General features: G+C 34.2%; 2 protein-coding genes across 8 annotated transcripts; one reads left to right on the top strand and one right to left on the bottom strand.

Annotated features, from left to right (window-relative positions):
* LOC121255440 lies at positions 1-6,013 on the top strand. 7 transcript variants are annotated; one of them, XR_005938776.1, is made up of 10 exons: positions 1-369; positions 881-982; positions 1,151-1,310; positions 1,421-1,600; positions 2,405-2,539; positions 2,771-2,853; positions 3,236-3,329; positions 3,445-3,543; positions 4,606-4,651; positions 5,627-6,013. XR_005938776.1 is itself a non-coding variant. In XM_041155763.1 (9 exons), exons 1-8 carry the CDS (start codon positions 125-127, stop codon positions 3,520-3,522), a joined length of 1,077 nt encoding a protein of 358 aa, XP_041011697.1. In that variant the 5' UTR covers positions 1-124; the 3' UTR covers positions 3,523-3,543; positions 5,627-6,013. The 7 variants fall into 7 exon arrangements, 5 of the variants coding, with proteins under 5 accessions (XP_041011697.1, XP_041011696.1, XP_041011695.1 ...); XM_041155763.1 differs by lacking the exon at positions 4,606-4,651; XM_041155762.1 differs by having other exon boundaries at positions 4,606-6,013.
* Positions 6,014-6,878: 865 nt separating this feature from the next.
* LOC121255366 (oligopeptide transporter 4-like) lies at positions 6,879-13,334 on the bottom strand. Its single transcript, XM_041155644.1, has 6 exons — positions 12,687-13,334; positions 12,045-12,142; positions 9,328-9,891; positions 8,543-8,795; positions 7,953-8,135; positions 6,879-7,641 (listed from the first exon to the last, which is right to left on the bottom strand). Exons 1-6 carry the CDS (start codon positions 13,218-13,220, stop codon positions 7,027-7,029), a joined length of 2,247 nt encoding a protein of 748 aa, XP_041011578.1. The 5' UTR covers positions 13,221-13,334; the 3' UTR covers positions 6,879-7,026.
* Between the last annotated feature and the right edge of the window lie 7,473 nt (positions 13,335-20,807).

Raw genomic sequence — 20,807 nt, 5'->3', positions numbered from 1 at the left:
GCTGGGCTGAACTGTGTTGGAGAATAAAGCCCTTAAAATTAAGGGGTCGCCGTTGGCCGAATAGCTGGTACGGGCAATTTCTCTTCTTCTCCATCGGTCCTGTCGAAGGAATTTCGGAATATCCATGACTCACGCTCTTCTCCGAAGATGGAGGCCTCTCTCTGCGTTGAGAGCTGGAGCTCGGAGCTTCCGGTCAGACGCTGCACTGGAGGCCCTATACAAAGCTTCGGAAGACAAAGTCCCCAACTTAGTGCTTTACAACTACCCCTCTTTCTCTGGAGCTTTCTCGGCTCTCTTCGCCCACCTCTTCCACTCTCGCCTCAATCTCCCTTGCCTCATTTTGCCTTTCTCTTCCGTTGAGCCTCTCTGGTGCTCTCTCTCTCTCTCTCTCCCCGCACGGATATTTGGACGTGTAGAAAGCAAAGGCTTTGAGTGCACTCCTTGCTTTTGAAATTCTTGGTTTACGTTTTTTGCTTGTTGGGGGCTTGCTTTGGATGTCGAGAATGTCCGAGAAACGAAATGGAAAGAAAATAAATGAAAGTAAATGGAAATTTTATTCATCTAACAGACCGATCGTATTCGGTATAATATGCTTTTCTAGCTTGCATTTGCTCGCCCCTATTCATATTCAAACACTCTATGCCTCACAATGAAGCTATGTATGTAGTTTTGGATTCTATAGTTAAGTTTGTGAGAGATTGATTGCTCAACTAAGACTCGTTTCTTGCATTGGGCTCGGCTGAGATCAACCTTTAACTTAGTTGGGATAAAAATAAGATTACAATATTAAATTTCTGTAGTCCTTTGGTTTTTCAGGTTCTTCAAGGAACCAAACAGATCCTTAAATTAGTGATTTAATATATTTTTTTTTCTATTTTAGGGTTGAAGATTTATACATAGAGGGGCTTAAGAGATGCTATCTGCTTGACTTTCTTGGTCCAAAAGGATTTGCCATGAAACTTGCACAGCGGTCATCATGCGAGTAAGCTAAGTTTATATGTCCGGTCGTCAGTTTATTCTCAAGTATCTGTTTATTTAAAAAATTATCTTCAAGTATTCATCTTAACTGGCCAATGGTTTTGTTTTATTTTCTTTTTCAACTTGGTCGACTATGCAAGGTGTAACTTATTTTTTTTGTTGATCCAATTAGGATCATAGGTTTTGATCACCGAAAATCAGTACTTGCGCAGATTCCCCCTGCCGAAGATCATCCTGATAACCTCACATTTCATATAGATTTTGAGAAGAGTAGCTCTCGTGCTGTGTATGATTACTTTTCTGATAAACTTACAGATATGAAATTTACTAATGTAAGTAGAAATGAGATTATTATCCTCTGTTCTTTAGTTCCTAGCACCTTACGTTCAGGATAACTGAAACATGAAGGTATTCTTCTTTTTTCATTCCTTTTTGGAATAAGGGGTTGGTTGCAAGTTTGTTAGACCCAAAAGACCAAGATCGCGTGGAAATAATTCTCAAGCTTATTGAGGATGGAGATCTTCGCCGATGGAGCTTAGCAGATATTAGGGCATTTAATATTGGACTTAGGGAATGGCGCTCAAGGTTGAACTGCATCACTAATCCATACGTGTATGAACAGGTTTGGAATTTCAAAGTTTGATGCTTTTTCTTTTATTTCTGAAATTCTATTTCTATATTATTTCTCGCACTCACTAGTTCAAGCTAATTTTTTTATTTGGCACTTTCTGTTAGTGTTTGCTGCTTCTTATATGCTGACTTCAGCTTCTGCTGGAATCCAGAGTAAATGTCTAATATACGTACCATGTACTCATTCATGTTTGTATGTCTGTGTAAACCCCTAGAGGTTGGCTCAAGTGGCAAAGGCCTTGGTCTTGGAGGTATACTCTCTCCAGGTCTAAGGTTTGAATCCCATTGGGTGCAAACAATCTCTAGGGGCTATCGGATTGGGGGATGTTTTCTTTGAATTATCCGATGTGCACTTGCGGAAAACTCCTTGCCGAGGGCCTGGGCACCCTCAAGATTAGTCTAGATGTTATTCCCAGACATTCGGTGCCAATAAAAAAAATGTCTGTGTAAGCATTTTATTTAAGTAAAAGTACATTTAAGTTCACCTAAATCAAAATGCGTTTGTAGGCACATAGCGATGGTTTAAAAGTGATTGTTTACCTGATAAATAGTCAGATGGACATCTATTCAAATTAGTATTGATGCATCATCTCTAGATTCAAATTGCTCAAAGTGATGTTTTCCAAATTTTGATCTTGAACAGCTATGAGTTTGGCCTATTCTATTACTACTGGGTTTAGTGTGTTTTGAAGTTGGAACCTGTTCTTGGTTTGTCCCTTCATTTCTATTTTTGACATCTCATTTTGGTTTCATAGTTTAAGCCTCTTTAACCTGGTTTGGATAATTTCTGTGGCAGTTACTGGAGTTAAGTTCCAATGATCTAATTACTAAGGGAAATTCCTATATTTCCTCTCTCCACACTGCTGCACATAAATCGCTGGGTAATATTTTCAAAGTTCGATTGGGCAGGGGATTATACGGAGTGTGTCTGGTAATGATAACTCACAACAGATTCTCATTCTATAATATATGTCCTACTTTTATTTGGTCTTCTCCTACTCCTATATGGTAGGCTTATTTCTGTATGGGAGTTTCAAGGCCATTTTCTCAACCATATTATCATGGAACAATTTTTTGAATCATTGTAATTTCGTATGAAAAGATGTAGTACTTTTCCCCATAGCATCTTAAGTGAGCTTTTATTTCCTCATTGTACTTGTAGGGAGTTAAAGTGGATCAGAATTCCAACTTAATTGATGAAATTGGCAAGCAACTTAGCATAAAAAGTGCTGCAGCTGGTCTAAGGTAATTTTTCTAAAAGAAGGTGTAACTCAATTTCCGTATTCTTGTAGATTCGAATCACTGAAAAGTCCTTGTTCATGCGCCATCAATTACATAGCTAGGGAGTTTGGGGCGAAGATAATATTTTCCTATGAATTATATGCTGGTCAGGAAATGGTAAAAAAGTCCAATTTTCAATGAAATAATATTAGTTTAGTCATTTCTAAACTAATAGTTTTAGTTTAGTCAATTCTAAATAGTTTTAGTTTAATATAAAAAAATTATTTTATATACTAAATTTTATCTCATTTCTAAACTACTATTTTTTCCATTGTGGTATTAGAATCATGAAGTCATTGATAGTTGATTGTAATTTGTCTTGGTCTTCTACTGTTAATGGTGTCAGGCCTATAGGAGCTATTGTTTACATGCAACGAAAGAATCTTAAGATGTGCTTGAGGAGTACTGACATTGACATTGATACCTCTGAAGTTGCAAAGGTTTGCATCAGTTTGCATCATTGTTAACTAAACCGTATTTTTAATATCTTGTATTACTTTCTTAAGTAGAAATTTTTTGGGCTAAATTATTGAGTCCACATCTTGGGACATGAAGGCATATGGTGGAGGAGGTTCCCCAAGTTCTAGCTCCTTCATTATTCGGATGGATGAGTATAACCAGTGGCTTTCGTGAACTCGTCATGAGCATATCAAGGTGTGAAAAACTATCCTTCTAATCTGTACTCCAATTTTAAATTTAAAAGTATCGAATTTAGGACCAGTACTCTGAACCAAAAAAATTATCAGATCACGAACATTTTTTTTGGTGTGTGAATGCGATCAAGAACATTAAAACAGTTATCGTGCTTTGCCTAATTCTTTGATCAATAAAGTTGTTTACGATAAAAAAAAACAATTAAAACAGATTACACCGGTCACAATTGACGCAGTTCTATGATATACGAAACACCTCTACACTGTAAGAATTCAATGATAGTCCAATAAAAAGTTCTAATATAGAGAATTTCAGTTCATCGTCACACAGAAAAGCATGCTTTGAAAGCAGTTTTTGATGTCAAGGAATCCACTGGTGTCTGGGCTCTTCATTTTGTCAATGTGCATCATGATTATGAGTCTGTGGAAAAAGTTTTAACAGGGAATGGTTTGAATTTGTAGCACTTAATGTGTGATCACTTGCACCTCTGATATGACATGTATATTCACGACCAAAAGAAAAGAAAGGAAATTGCTATCTTGAGAGCATCCGCATCGGCTTCTTCAAACAACATTTCATCTTCAAACTTAACTAATTTTATCAATAGTTGGCCCACATTGGTTTAGCCAAACCCTTTTCATTTAAAACTTTATCTACAGTAATTTCATCCTTTTTTCAAAGATGAAAAGTACTGTATGAAGTCTAAATGTATTGTTTATTAATGTTGGCTCCTCTCTCCCGCGATTTCTTTCTCTCTTCTTCTTCCCTCTTTCTCTCCCGCGTCTCTTCTTTCTTCTCTTCTTCCCTCTTTCTCTCTCGCATCTCTTCCTTCTTTGGATTCTTCTAGTTTTTTTTTTTCTCTTCTTCTTCCCTTTCCTGCCATCTCTTCCTGATTTTCTCTTCTTCTAGTTTTTTTTTCCTCTTATTTCTCTTCTTCCCTCTCCCGCATCTCTTCCTTCTTTCTCTTCTAGTTTTTTTTCTCTTCTTTCTCTTCTTCTTCCCTCTTTCTCTCCTGCGGCTAAAAAAGCTTCCATCTTTCTCTCCCGTGACTATTCTCTCCAGCACGACACCGCGGTAGCTTCTCTCCAGCACGACAAGCAATAACACGGTAAAATTCGAAACCCTAGCCTTGATTTTACTCTTGATTTTATTGTTTGGATTTGATTTTGTTGATGTTTTTTGGGTTTGATTTTGTTTCCAGCAAGAGTTTTTCAATTTCTAGTTTTGATTTTAACACCATAGGGCTCAATTTCATATTTGTTTCCTAGTTTTGCTGCTTGTATACATGTAATTAAAATTTCATTGGCTTCTGTAAACTGCTGTTAGTGTTGGTGTTTGCTCTGGAAACTGCTGTAAATTTCATTTTCGTGTGTTAGTTTGTATAACTTGAAGAATGCTCTGTAAATTGGAGATGGTGCATGATTCCTCATTACTCTGAAAAGTAGAAGAAAAAAGTTGGGGGAAAAAGTGCTCTCGGCAAAAGCACTTTTTGGATTGCATATTACAGATATTGAACATTTGTATAACTTGAAGAAGTTCAGATTACCACCAGCCATGTAATTAGAGGTTACCATGATTTGGATTGCAAGCAGACTCCAATTGAAGGATAAAAGCTAATCCCACTCTTTGAATAAAAATAACTCGACTATTTTTAATTTTTTTGGTGAACAATACCTACTTTTAAATCTAAATAAACAGAATTGTGTGAATACTGCTTCTGGTAACAAAGTTTCAAGACATGCCATTCTGGTAACAAAGTTTCAAGAATTGTTTAAATCTATATAGTTAGGGGCAAGAAATTTTCCTTCAATTTTTTGTGTTATTCCCAATAGGTAAGAATTTAAAAGCATAATGAAAACATTCAGATATGCTCCTGTAATATATTCATAATGAAAACATGAACTATTCTCATGATGTGAAATAGGTAGCACTTGTAATGTTGGGTAACTTTTTCAGATATGCTCCATTCATCTCAATACAAAATGAAATTTTTTAAAGGAAGTATTGTCTTTAAGCAATGCAATATTAGACCTGCTTGCATGAGATTATGTGTGAATACTTGAGATTGTGGCTGCTATTTCAGTAGCACTGTTATGATAAGGAGAAAATGAAGATCGATATGGAGATAATGAAGATGGATCTTGCTGGCATGAATGGAATGCAGCAAGAGTATTTATTGAATCTTCAAAAAGAGGTTTTCGAGAAATCAAGGAAGCGATTTTCATCTCCATCTCTATCTTAACCTTTTGAAGATGTGTAGCCTTTTGTTGGTGTAATGATTTGGGTTGTTTTTATTTTGTGGTTGATTTGTTTTGGGATTGTAGCCTATGCTATTTTGTGATTTTTTGTTATTTTGGATCACAAATATGGGTGTTTGTGAATGTGGGCAGCAACTATATATGAATGTTGTACTGTGGACAATGATGAAACTTTTATATTTGGATATTGATATGGTATAAATTGTTCTTCATATTGTTCTCATTTTTCCTTAAAGCATTTAATGTATGTAATAATATTCCTTTGTTTATTGGATTGTGAAAATGAAAATGAATATGATTGTTGGAGATTATTGAAGGTTATAAAAAAAAAAATTAAAAAAATATAAAAAAAAAAATAATATTTTATTATTATAGAGTGTGATGACTAATCCAATGTAACTTTCAAGTTTTGAATGATTAGTTAAAAGTGAAAAAGTTACATATTAGTCAAAATTTGAAGAATAGGATTGCCAATCTAATGCTAATGCTCTGACATGTGCCTTATTTTATACTATATCTCCCCACCACTTAGCTTGTAATTAGGAGTTGTTCTCTTGTATACTTCATGTATATTTGGGCTATGCCTAATTATGTGGATTAATAAATTCTTCTTATAAAAAAATGTATATATCATATCTCCCATTGTATAAGAAAAGTTCTTCATAACAAGGATGCTTTATTTTTCCAATATTTTCATTGTATAAATGATGTTAATCTAGCCATACTTGCACTTGTTTCTAGTGATACTCCACATACTTTTGCAAAATCTCATTTATAGTCATTGCAACCATCCCCATGATGATGGGTGGGGTCATTTATTGGGGATTTTACTCATGGGGTGGGTCTGAAGAACCTTGCCTTGATGAGCTTCCACATCATCAGAAAAATATATAATAATGCAATGTTAATGATGGGAATTCCTCTATAGAGATTTTGAATCATGACTATGTTGCTTGGATGCAGTTTCAGTTGAGTCAGGTTTATTGCTGCTAAGGTATAAAAAAAAAAGGTTTAGCGTTGCTAAGGACTAAATCAAAAGATATACACAACAACATGCACTCAAACTTAAAAGGTTAATTTGCACAAAATATTATGACTTCTATAATGCATAACATCCCCACCATTTATCTAGTCCAAATTTAAAATCCCACGATCATAGTAATTCCTACTTGTATATGTTGCACAACATTAGAAGCGAAAATCTTGTATGACAGAAGCATTCAAGTTAGTTCACTGGACAACCATCAACAGCTATGCCCTTGGCTGTTGGACATGTTGCTAATGGACAATGTTCACCATCGGTACCCCACCAGGTCAAACCTTTCTCTTCCATGCCCACTGAAAAGTACAATAGCACTCCCATGAAAGCCACGCCAGCATCCAATGCTGCTGAAAGAATGTAATTGTACCTCTGCCACCACTGCTTTCTGTAACGGAAGATGAAAAAGTTGAAAATTGTTCCGACAATAATCCATGCATTGTAGTTCAATGGTGTTGCCGGTGGCATCATTCCAGTTGCTCCAAGAAGGACTGGAAGGTTAATGAGAGGAATCCAATTTTGCTTGGGAAATGCCTTGTGCAACAGCCAAACAATAAATGGCCCTATTGCACCTCCAAGGAAGAACCAATTCATCATCCCATAGTTTCCAAGTGTCCCAAAGATCCGTTTTGGTCCTACCAGACCCCATATAACAGATGCATCAAAGAAGACTCGGTCTCCAGGGCATGTCCAGGGACTGTCAGCAGGAAGAAGATCATCCTGGCATATGTTCTTTATGGAGTCTAGCAACCACATTGCCACCGCAAGGTTGATGGTTCCAGCCAGAATTGTTCCTATGAACTAGGAATAGACATGCACCAATGCAGCAGTGGAAAAACTTATCAATAATTTTGTAGAAAAAATGAGGAAAAAAATAGCTTAAAGAAATTGGGAAGTTTAAGGATAATTTAAATTGTCGTTCTAAGGGCATGAAATTAGGTGAAAAACTGTCCCATACAAATCTAATATGCTTTGCTTCTCCATGCGAATTATCAAGCAATTTGTACCTTACTCAAGTGTTAAGAAGATCAACTGTCTGAATAATGGTAAATCAATGTCGTAACTTATGTTCGTTTCTTTTGATTTGTTGATTGTAGGAAAGAAAATTGCACCTGAACTAAGAACATTGATCTTGGAGGAATCTTCATGTAGTGTCCCAGCTTAAAATCACTGAGGAAAGAGACAGCCTGAGCCATGCTCATGTATCCATAGGTTTTGAAGCAAACATTGGCTATTGGTCTTCCGGGGTATATTAGACCCATTGCATACTCCGTGATAATGTTTAGTCCTGGTGTCTGTATATCGAACATTAGATTGTTAATTGAAAAATAGCAACTTTTATGCAGTTATGGAAATGAAAACTGTGCTTATATTAATGTCTGAAATAGAGAAAATTATGATGAAACAAGCAAAATCATTAATTATAGTGAAGTGATCTGGTAGTTCTATGATTCTATCTGAGTGGAGCTGATTTAATATAATAGCTAGTTTCTTTGAAGCTATGTTAAATTGTATCTTATATTATTAAACCTAGTAGAGGTTCATGAGTCTTATGTGATGTATGAAAAGTAAGTTTGGCATGACACAGCTTGCATGACACAGTTGAGATAACCCATTAATGGTAATTTCGATTACTCAAGATATATAGATCTCTTGCCGCAAGATGAGCAAAAGAAGTAGAAAAATGTATTCTCCCAATAACCTGGTTTGTTGTGGCAGTTATGATGCTGATTGGAAGAGTGAAAATAAAGGCCATGACTGCAGCAAAGAGGAGTCCCCACCATGGCATCTGAACCTGATTGTTTAAAAATATGCAGAGTACTAAGGAAACTGCAAGTGTCACACTAAGCAGAATGTAGAACCACCAGGTAGGTATGTCCTTGTATCTCCTCATCAATTTGGTATGGATGTCCTCCTTGCCCTTGTAAGAAGCATGATACCGCTCATAAATTTCCCTGTACATATTTTGTTTTATACGACATGAGACTTTACAAATATAATTATAAAAAATTCGGAACCTTACAAGCTTTTTGGGAGAGAAGGGTGTTTGTGTTCTTGATTCCTTTGAAAAGGATCTTATCTATCTGGATTATGTGAATCTTTATGTGTATCTATACATACATACAGACATTTATACACATGCATACAGAAAGGGCACTCCCGAGAATAGTATAAACAGGAATTTTTTTAGAAGTTGTGAGTATTGTTTAACATCTTGGCTCATTTTCCAAAGAACGTATAGTGTTCAAATTTTAAAGCCACATTGAGAAAGAATAAACCTTGTTGTGATGAGGAATAAATCTGGCACATTGAAGGCAAAATACTTTCAAATCTTGTAGGTATTCTGTTTTGTGGCTTCTTGGTAAATTAATGATACAGACAGACCACAGAATTATTTCTTCAACTTAACAAGTACAATTCTTGCTGTTTCTTGAGACAATGAAAGGATCTCACATCTAACCACCTGAGAATTGATTGGGAATATACCTGCCATAGAAAAATGCCACATGTGTGAGGGTGGATGCGATTGTGGCAAATCCAAAGCCATAGGTGAGAGCAAAAAACATGCTCAAGTGAATCCGTCCTTGCTCCTGATACTTTGCTAGATCTAGCTCAAACTTGTCATTTACAATACCTGATATGTTGTATATTTGACCTTGGGCTGTAAACAAGTGTGATGAGAAAATAGGAAATCTACTTGCATTGTACATGTCAAATGCCCAGTATGCTGTTGGGATTGCAATGTAAACTATCAATACGTAGCCTGCAAAAATGTTGACGATGGAGAAGAAAGGGCTGATGAGGGGGCTGAACAAGAAAGATGCCACAGCAGACCAGTCAAGTGTCAGAGCTCCAAGTCCAAGGCCTCGCATGCCAGAACCGAGCTGCTGGGCTGTAACTGACTTGGAGAATACCCAGCAGACCCATGATATGCTTGTGAGTGTTGAGAAGAGGTACCCTGGGACCAGGTACCATGAGAAACTGCAGATTAATGCAATCAGGAAGAACTTTGCCCGTGACATGCGCTCATTCTCATGTTCATGCAAAGCCCTGCAAATGTATAGGTCAGAATTTTATGCAGATGAAGTTTATATCAAGGATTAAAAGAGTTATTTTTTTTTTATGCCTAGAGACCTTTGCTCGTATGTGCATCTTTAGGTTTTAATGACACTGCCTCACTAGAGTCTCACACTTTTTGGCATGCTACTCTACTCGAGAATTAACCTGTGAAATGGATACAACATGCAAGTCTACAGCTGACGGTTGACATTGTTACTGATCATCCTTCTTTTGCTGCTGCTACTATAGCATCATTATCAGCAAGTCCTAACATATTTTTTTGCAATTTGACGGTTTTACTAGAGTACTGCTTGTACAAATCATCCCCCCGGGCAATTGACAATCTTGTTGACCTCTAGCCTTCTACAGCAGACAAGTTGCACTTTATATCACATGCACAGATTGGCATCTACGTGAGTCCTTGACACGCTGCATTTTGTAACTTGAACTTTGACATTCCCATTCCTTTCAGCAGCAGCATCAGCTTTTAGATTCTGAACACAGCACATGGCCCATATCACAGAAGTCGCCTTGTTTGCTTAGGAAGTCTTTTGAGTTGCCTTGACAATAAGGTATTAGGGTGTAACGTCCCAATAGAATGTCCAAACTATATGGTCTATATTCTAAAAAAACTAATCAATGATATAATTAGAGCCACATCAGAACCTTATAAAATGCAAGAACTTCTCATTCCCAAGTAATGTGAGATCACATACACCACCTACCCTTATCCATATCATATGGAGTATCACATATGGTCTCTTTCACTTTCGTTTTCATGTTATCAGCGAGGCTGAGACATACCAACCTGAGTTGTGGTCACCAACCTACTAACGTAGCTGTCGAGAATCTTCGCAAAAAATAAACATGGTTTTGGAATTTATTTCCTTCCAACGGTGTTGGTTCCATCGGTATGTACCATTATTCTATTAAATGACCGTATGAAAGAAGACTTTGTTGTGTGGGTGTTGAAATAGCACCCCATAAGTATAGTGTTGGGTCCCACTACACGAGATGGGTGCAACATCTTTTTAGTTGGAAAATACAATTAACCATAATGAGTTGTAGACCAAAACGATTCAGATAAATTTATAAATAGTACAAATAGATAGTTTCCAAGTCAATTGGAATTGCTAGAGAAAAGTAATTAGTTCTCCCTTCAATTTGAAGGGAAGAGAGCGATATGGTTTATAGCCAAAAATTAAAATTAAAATTAAAATATTACTTTCTGCAATCAATGAATTAATATCTTTATAAACTAATATTTCAATAAGAATCTTATCTCCTCTTAAAGATAAATTCAATAAGTATAATTGCTTAGAATTAGTGGCCCAGGACAGTGAGGTGGGATGATCACACCCACAACCACATCCACCAGTGAATCCACAATTATATGGGAAATTAAGGTCTTGTTTAGATGTTGAAATTTTCTAGTCTTATTTTATCTTAATATTTAAACACCATTTAAATATAAATAATTTTTAATTAAAAATTTAAAATTTTTATCTAATCATTATAATTTTTTCAGACTTTCAAACAAAATATAAAAATAATAATTTTTTCAAATTTTATTACAAAAAATTATATTATAATAAAATATTAACTTTATAATATTTTTATACAATTTTTTCTCTTATTTTCCAAAATTCCATAAAACATCTTAACTCAAACTATTTTATTTTTATTCATAAATTATTTTATTAAATTTTATAAATTTTTCATCTCAAACGAGGGCTATGAATATAAATTTTGGTTCCCATCCAATGAAATCAGGATCCGTGAAGTTACATAAATGCGTATAATAATTATATTTTATAAAAAGTATGAACGCATACACTTATGATAAGATTTGGTTTTAAAATCAAAATGAATAGTTTTGAAACCCAGCCAAAAAGTGACACGTGTACCGTATTATAACTAGTGCTTGCTTGCTTACGCAATTAGTGCTTGCTTTCAGTTTTAGTTCAGTTTCATCATCTTGAAGAGAATCTTGAGAATAAAGACCCAAAAAAAATTAAAAAAAAAAAAACAAAAAAGAAAGAAAAATATTGAATGGCGACGTGATAAATAATTGCATAAGAGTATATGAATCTGAAATCCTTTCATTTTTTTTATTTTTATTTTTATTTTTTAATTTAACATACCGGAAAAGTGAAACCTGAACGAGGGTGCTGGGCCACCACATATGTGCCGGCTCCACCACGTACTTCCTCAATAGCCCTGCCCAGCCGTATCCCAACACCTGCAGGCAACTATCCTCCAAGTTACTATCCATGATCTTAAATCTACAATACTCCTTTCACACCCATACCGACTCTCGACTGAAAAATTGATGGGAATCTTCCCAAAAAAAGAAGAGAAAAGAAAAGAAAAACAATTGACGGTTTGAAGTTTCTTTTTCCAATCTAAGATTGTATTAAAATCAACCAAACAAGATGCATCAGAGTTTGGAAACCTAACAATCACCCATGCATGTAATCAATACAGTGTGAATCGGTCCGATTCAATGGCTTCCAGACATACAAGTACTTACGAAAAGGGCTGCGAGCGGAGCAATCAAAGACATTCATTAGCAAGCCTTTTTCACTGTCGTTTCTTACTTCTTTTATATATATATATATATATATATATATATATATATATATATATATATTAGAAACAAACAATTCCGTTACTTTTTAGAAGCAAAAGTTGTTTGTTTTTCTAATAATTTCAGAGCTTCGGACTGTGTATTCGCAGCAATAATACAAACAAAAATATTGAAAGTTCCGTCATCTGAATCTCACCTGCGTAGTGGTAATAAGAAGCCAGCCAGCAACAAACGAGATGTTGCGGTGGTAGAAGGCTTTGATTATGGTAACAATACCAACAGCGTATGCAGACCCAGATCCAAATGCACTCCCAGCATTAGCAAAGATTGAAATGAGGACGTGCTCCTTCATGTTGAACGGACCCGGGTTGACCGAGAACGTCCGAGATCCGAAACCGGGTATCCGGAACTTGGTCTTCGGGAGGACGGAAGCCATGAAACGACCGATGGGGAGAGTGGCCACTTGGACGGTGATCTGGGTGATGACGAGGGGCTCGGTACGGTAAGCGAAGAATTGGTTGAGGAAGGAAAGGAGGGCACACGAGAGTAAGCCCAGGAACCACATCCGGAAGGTCCATATGGGGAGGGTAGGGTCATCGGTGTTGGCCACGGTTAGCCGGACTTCTTCGATGGGAGAGAGCTCCTCCTCGTCGGCATGTTCACCACCTGAGGGGATGTGCTTTTCTGGGTCCGTGGATTTGGAGGGCGTTTGTATATCCAGTGTGCCCATTGAATGCTACAAAGCAAAGAGGAAGGGAGGGTGAGGGTGAGGGTGAAGGTGAAGGTGAATGTGGATGTGGGGAGTACTAGTTTTTGTAGGAAGGGTATGTGTCTGCGGCTGGCCTTTATAAAAATAATATAAATATATTGCATGTGGGAGGAGTTTGTATTTTACTTCAAGAGCAGAGTATTTCTTTTTATGTGAAATAGACTGTATTTATGCATGAAAACGAAGTTATGGAAATAATTGATACATAAAAATAAAAGAAAAAATTCAGATTACAAACTAATTGTTTATGATTTGGGTTTAGTATATAAATTTCTTCATGACTAGTATGGTTTTATCTTTTAAAATTTTTTATAGATAAATCATCTGAGAGACCATACTCTATCTAAATAAAGCTGAAATTTTAAACCCACCGAGCATAGTACTGTTGAATATTGAATTGGAGAAAGTTGGCAAGTGGATTTGATTTGGCCAAAGTTCTTTGTATTTTGATTCTAAAAATGACCACTTGATTTTATTAAATATGGAATATTTTTTAGAATATTCAAAGCCTTGTCATTCGTACACTAAAGTAAGTCCCACATGATGCTTTATTTTCCAAGTCCTGTGGACCCAAAGAACTGGAAAAAAGCAAAAAACAAAAAAATGTTAACATGTTCTGGCAACAAGGTCCCATGACCTTAATCTTTTTATTTTTTTGCGATGAGTCATTATTCCAAAGTTGACAGTTGATTTGTCATCCTAATGATTTTGGCGCATCTTTATAGATAAGAATTATCTGCATTTTAATAATGAGAAATATATAAATAATCCTATAAAAATATGAGTCTTTTATTTGTCAATAATTTTAGAGGAAATTGGTTCAATCAAATTAAGGCCATTGAATAAAGTGATTTTATTGTATATAGAGTATTAATGCCTGTCTCAAATAATTGTTCAGTTTTTATTGCCTAATTAAATTGTAACTTGTTCATCTCAAAAGTCACAATTCTAGGCATAATTGCTAGGGATGAAAAGTCGGAATATTTTATTATTATTTATTATTAATTTTTTATTATTATTCAATATTATTTAATATTCTATTATTATTTATTTATTATTATTTATAAAATATCTGACACCACCTCATTATCTAAACGCAATGTAAGAGACAAACATGCACACAGATTTCAGCCGTAATTTGAGCAAGAAAAGGTCAAAACGTTGATTTTGTAATCAGAACTGAATTTTGATTCGGCTGTGCGAGATGTAGCCTTGTCCTGATCTCCACTAGTGTCGCCGCAATAAAGGAATTTCATCCGTTCACATTGAATATTTTCCCAACAGCCGTGCTTTATTTTATTCGTTAAAGAATCTCATGGATACTCCGTGAAAATTAGGGGAAAAAGCAAAAGAAACATGTGATGAATATATATCAAACCGCAATGCTTCATCTCGGATCACGACTAACTGAATTTTGCCAATCCATAGTACAGATGTTGAATCATCTTTGCCAGAATGGTTATAAGGCTATTTTCGTACCATAAAAATGTTTCAATTGGACGAGTTTTTTTTTTTTTACTATATCTTTTATCTAAATACCTTTTACCATTCAAAAATAGATACATCCAATATGTGGACTCCACTCTATCAAAAATTGTATTAAATGTTGTACACGAGTATCATTAATTAAATACAATTATAGAGTGTTTAAGTTTCTTTAAATGTTTATTAATAAAATAATCTTTTCATGTAAGTTTTAAAATTATTCACTTTTTTTAAAAAAAATATACGAAACTTATATACCATAAATATTATTTCTCGCTTAAATAAGTTTGAGTCCACCCGTTCTCTCATTTTCTCTAATCTCCAAATTGTAATAAATGTCAATTATTAGTTAAGAGTTGTCAAGATGCTCTTGCTAGCATGTTTATTTTTGCAAAGAGAAACAGTACTATACCCACTCTTTTTGATATATCTATTTGACTATTGGTTAATTTTTTTATTTTTTTTTATTTTTACTTAGTGATTAAAAAAGTGATTTTAAATATATTAATATATTTTTTTATTTTTTAAATATATTTAAATATGTTAAAAAAATGTGAAAAAAAAAACTTTTTTATGCTGGACATACCGCCCAGCGGTCAAGATAGGGCATCATAGTAACCGCACCCTTTTGCAAATTGGTGTTCTTTTAACCCTTTTATTTCTTTTGACATCACTCCACTCTATCAATTTTTAGAGAGCTGCTACATAGCATCCACTGTAGTGGGTGCACACAATGCACTCACTACGTAGATGCTTTTAGTCCATGTATTTTTTTTCACTAGACGACTGCTCTCGTCTCTCTCATCCCTCCCATCGTCTCTCTTATCATTTCTCTCTCTCATTTCGACGCTCTCTCTCTCATCAGATCTCTCTCTCCTAGACTCTCTCTCATCAGAACGACTCTCTCTCATCTCGGGCTCTCTCTCTCCTCAACTCTCTCTCATCAGATCGACTCTCTCTCATCTCGGGCTCTCTCTCTCCTCGACTCTCTCTCTCTCTCATCTCGAGCTCTCTCTCTCTCCTCGACTCTCTCTCTCTCATCTCAAGCTCTCTCACTCATCTCAGTCTCTCTCATCATCACTCTCTCTCTCCTCGACTCTCTCTCTCTCATCTCAAGCTCTCTCTCTCTCTCATCGTTGGTCTCTCTCTCATCAACTCTCTCAGTCTACAATAATTTCGAATTTGAGAGATAAATATTATAGGGTGCTTTCGTCATTTGACTTATACCACGTAGGGTGTGCAGCGGTTGCACCCACTACAGTGGCTTCTCCCCATAATTTTTCCAACTTTTAATGTCAATCGACACACTACGACGGTTTTGAAATGCTGTTGCTATAGCAAATTCGTCACTGCTAAGTTGAATGTGTTTCTGGCCCATTAGCAGTGTAGTGGGCTTGATGGGCCTTTTGTACCACTTTCTCTTATAAAAAGGCTTGACCAGGATACTAACCCATGCCCATACAAAAAGGAGTTTCCATTCTTTCCGGATAATCCCATTTAGCCTTGAGTTCATTTGAGAAATAAAAATAGCCTATGAATTTTTTTTTTTTTTTAAGGGAACCTATATTATTCATTAATAATAAAAGAAACTTACATCTATAACCAAATATATACAGAAATATTCTCATATCAACTATTAGCTCATAAATCAATTAGTGCATTTGAAGCTCTACTAGTACACTATTTCATTTTGTAACTGGTCGGGTCTTTGCTTCTGTTGATACTTTTTATAGAAAAAACATCCAAGAGACAACACTACCTAAACAGAGACTCAACCTCTGCAGACAAACATCCAAGAGACTAGCTCTTCTTTTTATTTCCCCCATAAACAATAAGGAAAGCAATAAGATGAATGTGAAAAAAGGTGGATTACAGTTTAGACCAACTTCGATAGAGTTCATAATCTGTGATGGCACGTGAAGGTAACACGTTTGTCTCTTTTCAGCCACAAAAATAATATCTGACAGATCTGATGGTGGCAAGTCCAGTGATCTGCACGTGTGTCGAGAAAAGCTACTGAAAGGGGTGCCACGTTAGGACCACGCGCTGTGATTTTCGCAAAATGCCACTATCCTCCTAACGATTTACGGCCTGGGAGTATTCTTGTATTATGCGTCTCTCTTGAGAGTTGTCGAAAAATTGTACATCTATATTTTTCGACCTTGAAGAAAACAAAAAAATTAAGAAAAGAGAACTACCTTGATAGACAAAGTGGATAGATGGAGAAATAAGGGAAGGAGAAGGGAGCCGACGACGACGACGACAAAATAATATTTGGAGGTTTTAGAGAGAGAGAGAGAGAGAGAGAGCCCCTTTTTTCTATAACTTTAGTATGTATCAATAGCCTATGAAATTTGTTTTCTTATAAGAGTAATTTTACATGCATTCACTTATTGTACAAACGTCATGCATTTATTTTAAAAAATAGTTGAGTCTATTGTTGAAATGCACGACATTTATACACTTTATGACTATAAATATTATTTATTTTTCTTTAAATATTAATTTTTATATTTTAAATTTAAATTTCTTTACCACTGTAATTTTAATCTTATTCGAAGTCTATTAAATACACCACATAAACACCAATCATGGAGTGCCACATCAAACATGTTTAGAAAATAAAAATAAAGAATCTAAGAAACTTGACCACCTAAGTCATGCTTGGAAACATGGGTCATACTCAACAGGGTTGAGCAAAAATTCAAAAATTAAACTCGTCGAAGTCGGATTTCTTTTATCATGCATACTAATATAATTATATAGTTGTATAACTAGAACCTATATAATTAAATTCAATAATGTACTAGTATGAGTTAATTATTATAAAATAATATACTTATACTATAATATAAATAGACTAATGATAGTTTAGTATATGTAAATATTATAGTATTACTATCATACATAATCAAGTATAGAAATAAGTTAGACACTAGTATTTAAATAAGTCTAGTATAATAAGTTAATAATATATATACTAATTTACTAAAATATAATAACATGTAATTAGATACTATTGTATAAGTCTTGTATAGAAAAAAAAAATTAGACACTAGTATAGAGATAACTAATAAATCTAGTATAATAAGTTAATAACACATAATACCAATTTACCGAAGTATAATAATATGTAATTAAACATTAGAAATAAGTATAGTGTAGAAATTAAGTTATAAAAAAGTTAGACATTAATATAATATAATAGCATGCAATACTATAGTATAATAACATGTAATTAAACATAGAAATAAGTTTAGTGTAGAAATAAGTTATAAATAAGTTAGACACTAGTATAATATAATAGCATGTAATGTTATAGTATAATAACATTTAATTAAACACTAAAAATAATATGTAATACTACAATATGATAACATGTAATTAGACATTATAGTATAAGTCTAGTATAAAAATAATTTAGAAATTAGTATAGAATTTACATTGAATGATTTAGTTTTAATTTTTAATTTTTGAAAAAATTGAAATTTGAAAGTACACAAAAATTCTTTTTTTTTAAATGGGCTAATTATGCAACTAAAAAAAAGAAACCCAAAACTGAAAGCCCAAATTCGACTTCATTCTAACAAGATGGAGTCGGAATCAAATAGGAACCCATACAAATCGGAGTCGAAGTTAGATTTAGGAGAATTCAACTCCGACTAAGTCGGTGCTCCTCCTAGTAAACGATGTCAAAGTTTTATACTGACAAAATATATAAATAAATAAATAAAAATAAAATATGAGAAATCTATTTGATCTCATTGTTTACAAAGAAGACTCTCCTTTGATATCTTTCTTGCTCTCTGTTTGCATATTTGAAGTCAACAAAAACTTGAGTGAGCTAATCAATTTACTTTTAGGTATACACTGTTAGTGTTGTGGAACTTCTATAGTCAACTAACAATCACCATTTTCCTGACCAAAGCCCGAATCGTTCAAAATACTTCACCCTTTAGTTGTAGAGACAATGGTGTTGAAGTTAAATCCACGAGCCAATAATTAAGATTTGCCCTCGTTACACTAAAAGCAGTAGCACTAGATGGTAAAAAGCTTAAGAGAAAAGTACATAAAAGTGAAAAGGCTAAGTACTAAAACAATTATTGAGTTTTTCTTTTTCAAAAGGTTGTACGGATATCAATTATACATCAAGTAAGTAGAAGAGCTCCGATAAATATATCAATTAGATTGCTCAATTGTATAAATTAGGGAGATAAGTGCTTAGTTATAAAAAGATTTTATAAAAATAAATTTATAAACATATATTATAGATATAACTTTATATGTTACGTTAGATCTATTTACAATCTAATGTACCTGGAATGGATAAAATATATTAGGCTCAAAGTGGGAGATCTTATAAGAAGAGAAGAAAGAGAGAAAGAATGAAAGGATAAAGAGTTGAGGAAGGAAAATGATATCAGGAGAAAAAGTGAGGATGTGACGTAAAGAAGAGAAAATGGGACAATAAGAGAGGAGCAGAGGATAAATAGGACTGCCATATGACCTTCAGGGGGACTTCGAGCTCTTCGACTTCAACTTCTTGGACTTCTTCAATCTCTCGGCAATGACTCCAATGACTAGATCTCTATTGTACAACGATGATGAGAAACTATAGGACTATAAAATAATCATATTATAGTGGATCATCTCATCCCTAAACTCCTGTGGACGTAGACATTATATCGAACTACGTAAATCTGTGTGTCACCGTTTCCTAATTTTTTTATATTTATTCATTGCTCACTGCCATGTATGTACGCATCGACGCCATACAGCGGCATCAGACCACCGCTGAGGGCTCCAAACCACACCGATCGAGGTCTGAATCGTCTCAGCCGACCGAGAATGAATCTTTCTCCCATTCCGGCCTATTGCGCTAATTTTAGGAGTTAATAATATCATATCAAACTATGTTAATTTATGAATTTATTTTTATGAAATATTTTTTATGGCTAAAACATTTATCAATTAAGAATAATCTTGATAAATGTGTGTTTTCTTTTCTTGGTAATTTTTTATTATTCTCACAGAAAAAATGTCTAATTGATAACCTTTACAAATATCGAAAATAAAATTAAAAAATTAGAAGAAAAACACGAAAATCTTATGTATGATATATTATATATATATATATGGCATATAGTACGTTGGAGTATCTGTCAAGAGGATGATAGTGTGGTGAAAAAATTGAATTCAAACCCCACCCCTATATATAAAAAAAAAAGAAGATTTTAGTACCTAATTCAATAAAAATATAATATAGGTGAAGCTGGTATGAAAGTGGCTGGATCTTAGGTACAAATTATTATATAAAGTCCTCGAGACAAGAAATAGATAAAAAAAAAATGCCATCAATAACTTAAAATGAAGATCCATTATAATCTTAAATGGACCTACACTTAAGATCCTTCTCACAAAGTGTACGCTTGGATTCATTTTTTTAATGAGACGAGACTGAAGAGATGAGAAGCATCAAACTGCAGGCTCTATTTAAGTTTTGTTTGAATGTTGAATTGAGTTGAATTGATTTAATTAAATATTATTAAAATATTATTTTTTAATATTGAGATTTAAAAAAATTAAATTATTTATTATATTTTATATTAAAATTTAAAAAAATTATAATAATAAGTTAAGAAGAGTTTAATATTCAAACCTTATTTTCAGATTTTTTTAGAAGCATCGCTCCGAAGGGAACAGTTTCTGAGGAATACTTTTCGCAATTGCTAGCAATATTGATTAAATCATGAATTCACAATTATAATTGTAATTTGCATGTATAATGCGATGATCTTTGCTTTTTTTTTTTTATCTTCGATGCATTCAAAGGGAGTTATTAACTGACACAGCTCGACACCCAAAAAAAAAAAAAAAAAAAACAGCAACAACCGAATTATTAAAAAAAAAAGAAAATTACTATAGAGGACCAGAGGAAGCTGCAAAAACGCCCATATTAAATTCATTGCAACATCTTGCATTTTAAAAATAATTACGCGATTGGTCGTGATAGAAAAATTCATTTTTTATTATTATAAAAATGAAAAAATCTGAAAGGTACAA

Source organism: Juglans microcarpa x Juglans regia, chromosome 3D, assembly GCF_004785595.1.
Source record: "Juglans microcarpa x Juglans regia isolate MS1-56 chromosome 3D, Jm3101_v1.0, whole genome shotgun sequence".
Lineage (NCBI taxonomy): Eukaryota > Viridiplantae > Streptophyta > Magnoliopsida > Fagales > Juglandaceae > Juglans > Juglans microcarpa x Juglans regia.
The sequence above is the reverse complement of the archived record's forward strand: the minus strand, read 5'-3'. Positions and strand labels throughout refer to the sequence as shown.

Coding starts and splice junctions, on each gene's coding strand:
- LOC121255440 (XM_041155763.1), top strand. CDS start 125: ATGACTCACGCTCTTCTCCGAAGATGGAGGCCTCTCTCTGCGTTGAGA. Junction 1,311..1,420: donor CAGATATGAAATTTACTAAT/GTAAGTAGAAAT, acceptor TTTTGGAATAAG/GGGTTGGTTGCAAGTTTGTT. Junction 1,601..2,404: donor ATCCATACGTGTATGAACAG/GTTTGGAATTTC, acceptor TTTCTGTGGCAG/TTACTGGAGTTAAGTTCCAA.
- LOC121255366 (XM_041155644.1), bottom strand. CDS start 13,220: ATGGGCACACTGGATATACAAACGCCCTCCAAATCCACGGACCCAGAA. Junction 9,892..12,044: donor GTTCAGGTTTCACTTTTCCG/GTATGTTAAATT, acceptor ATACATTTGCAG/GGCTTTGCATGAACATGAGA. Junction 7,642..7,952: donor GATCAATGTTCTTAGTTCAG/GTGCAATTTTCT, acceptor GTCTATTCCTAG/TTCATAGGAACAATTCTGGC.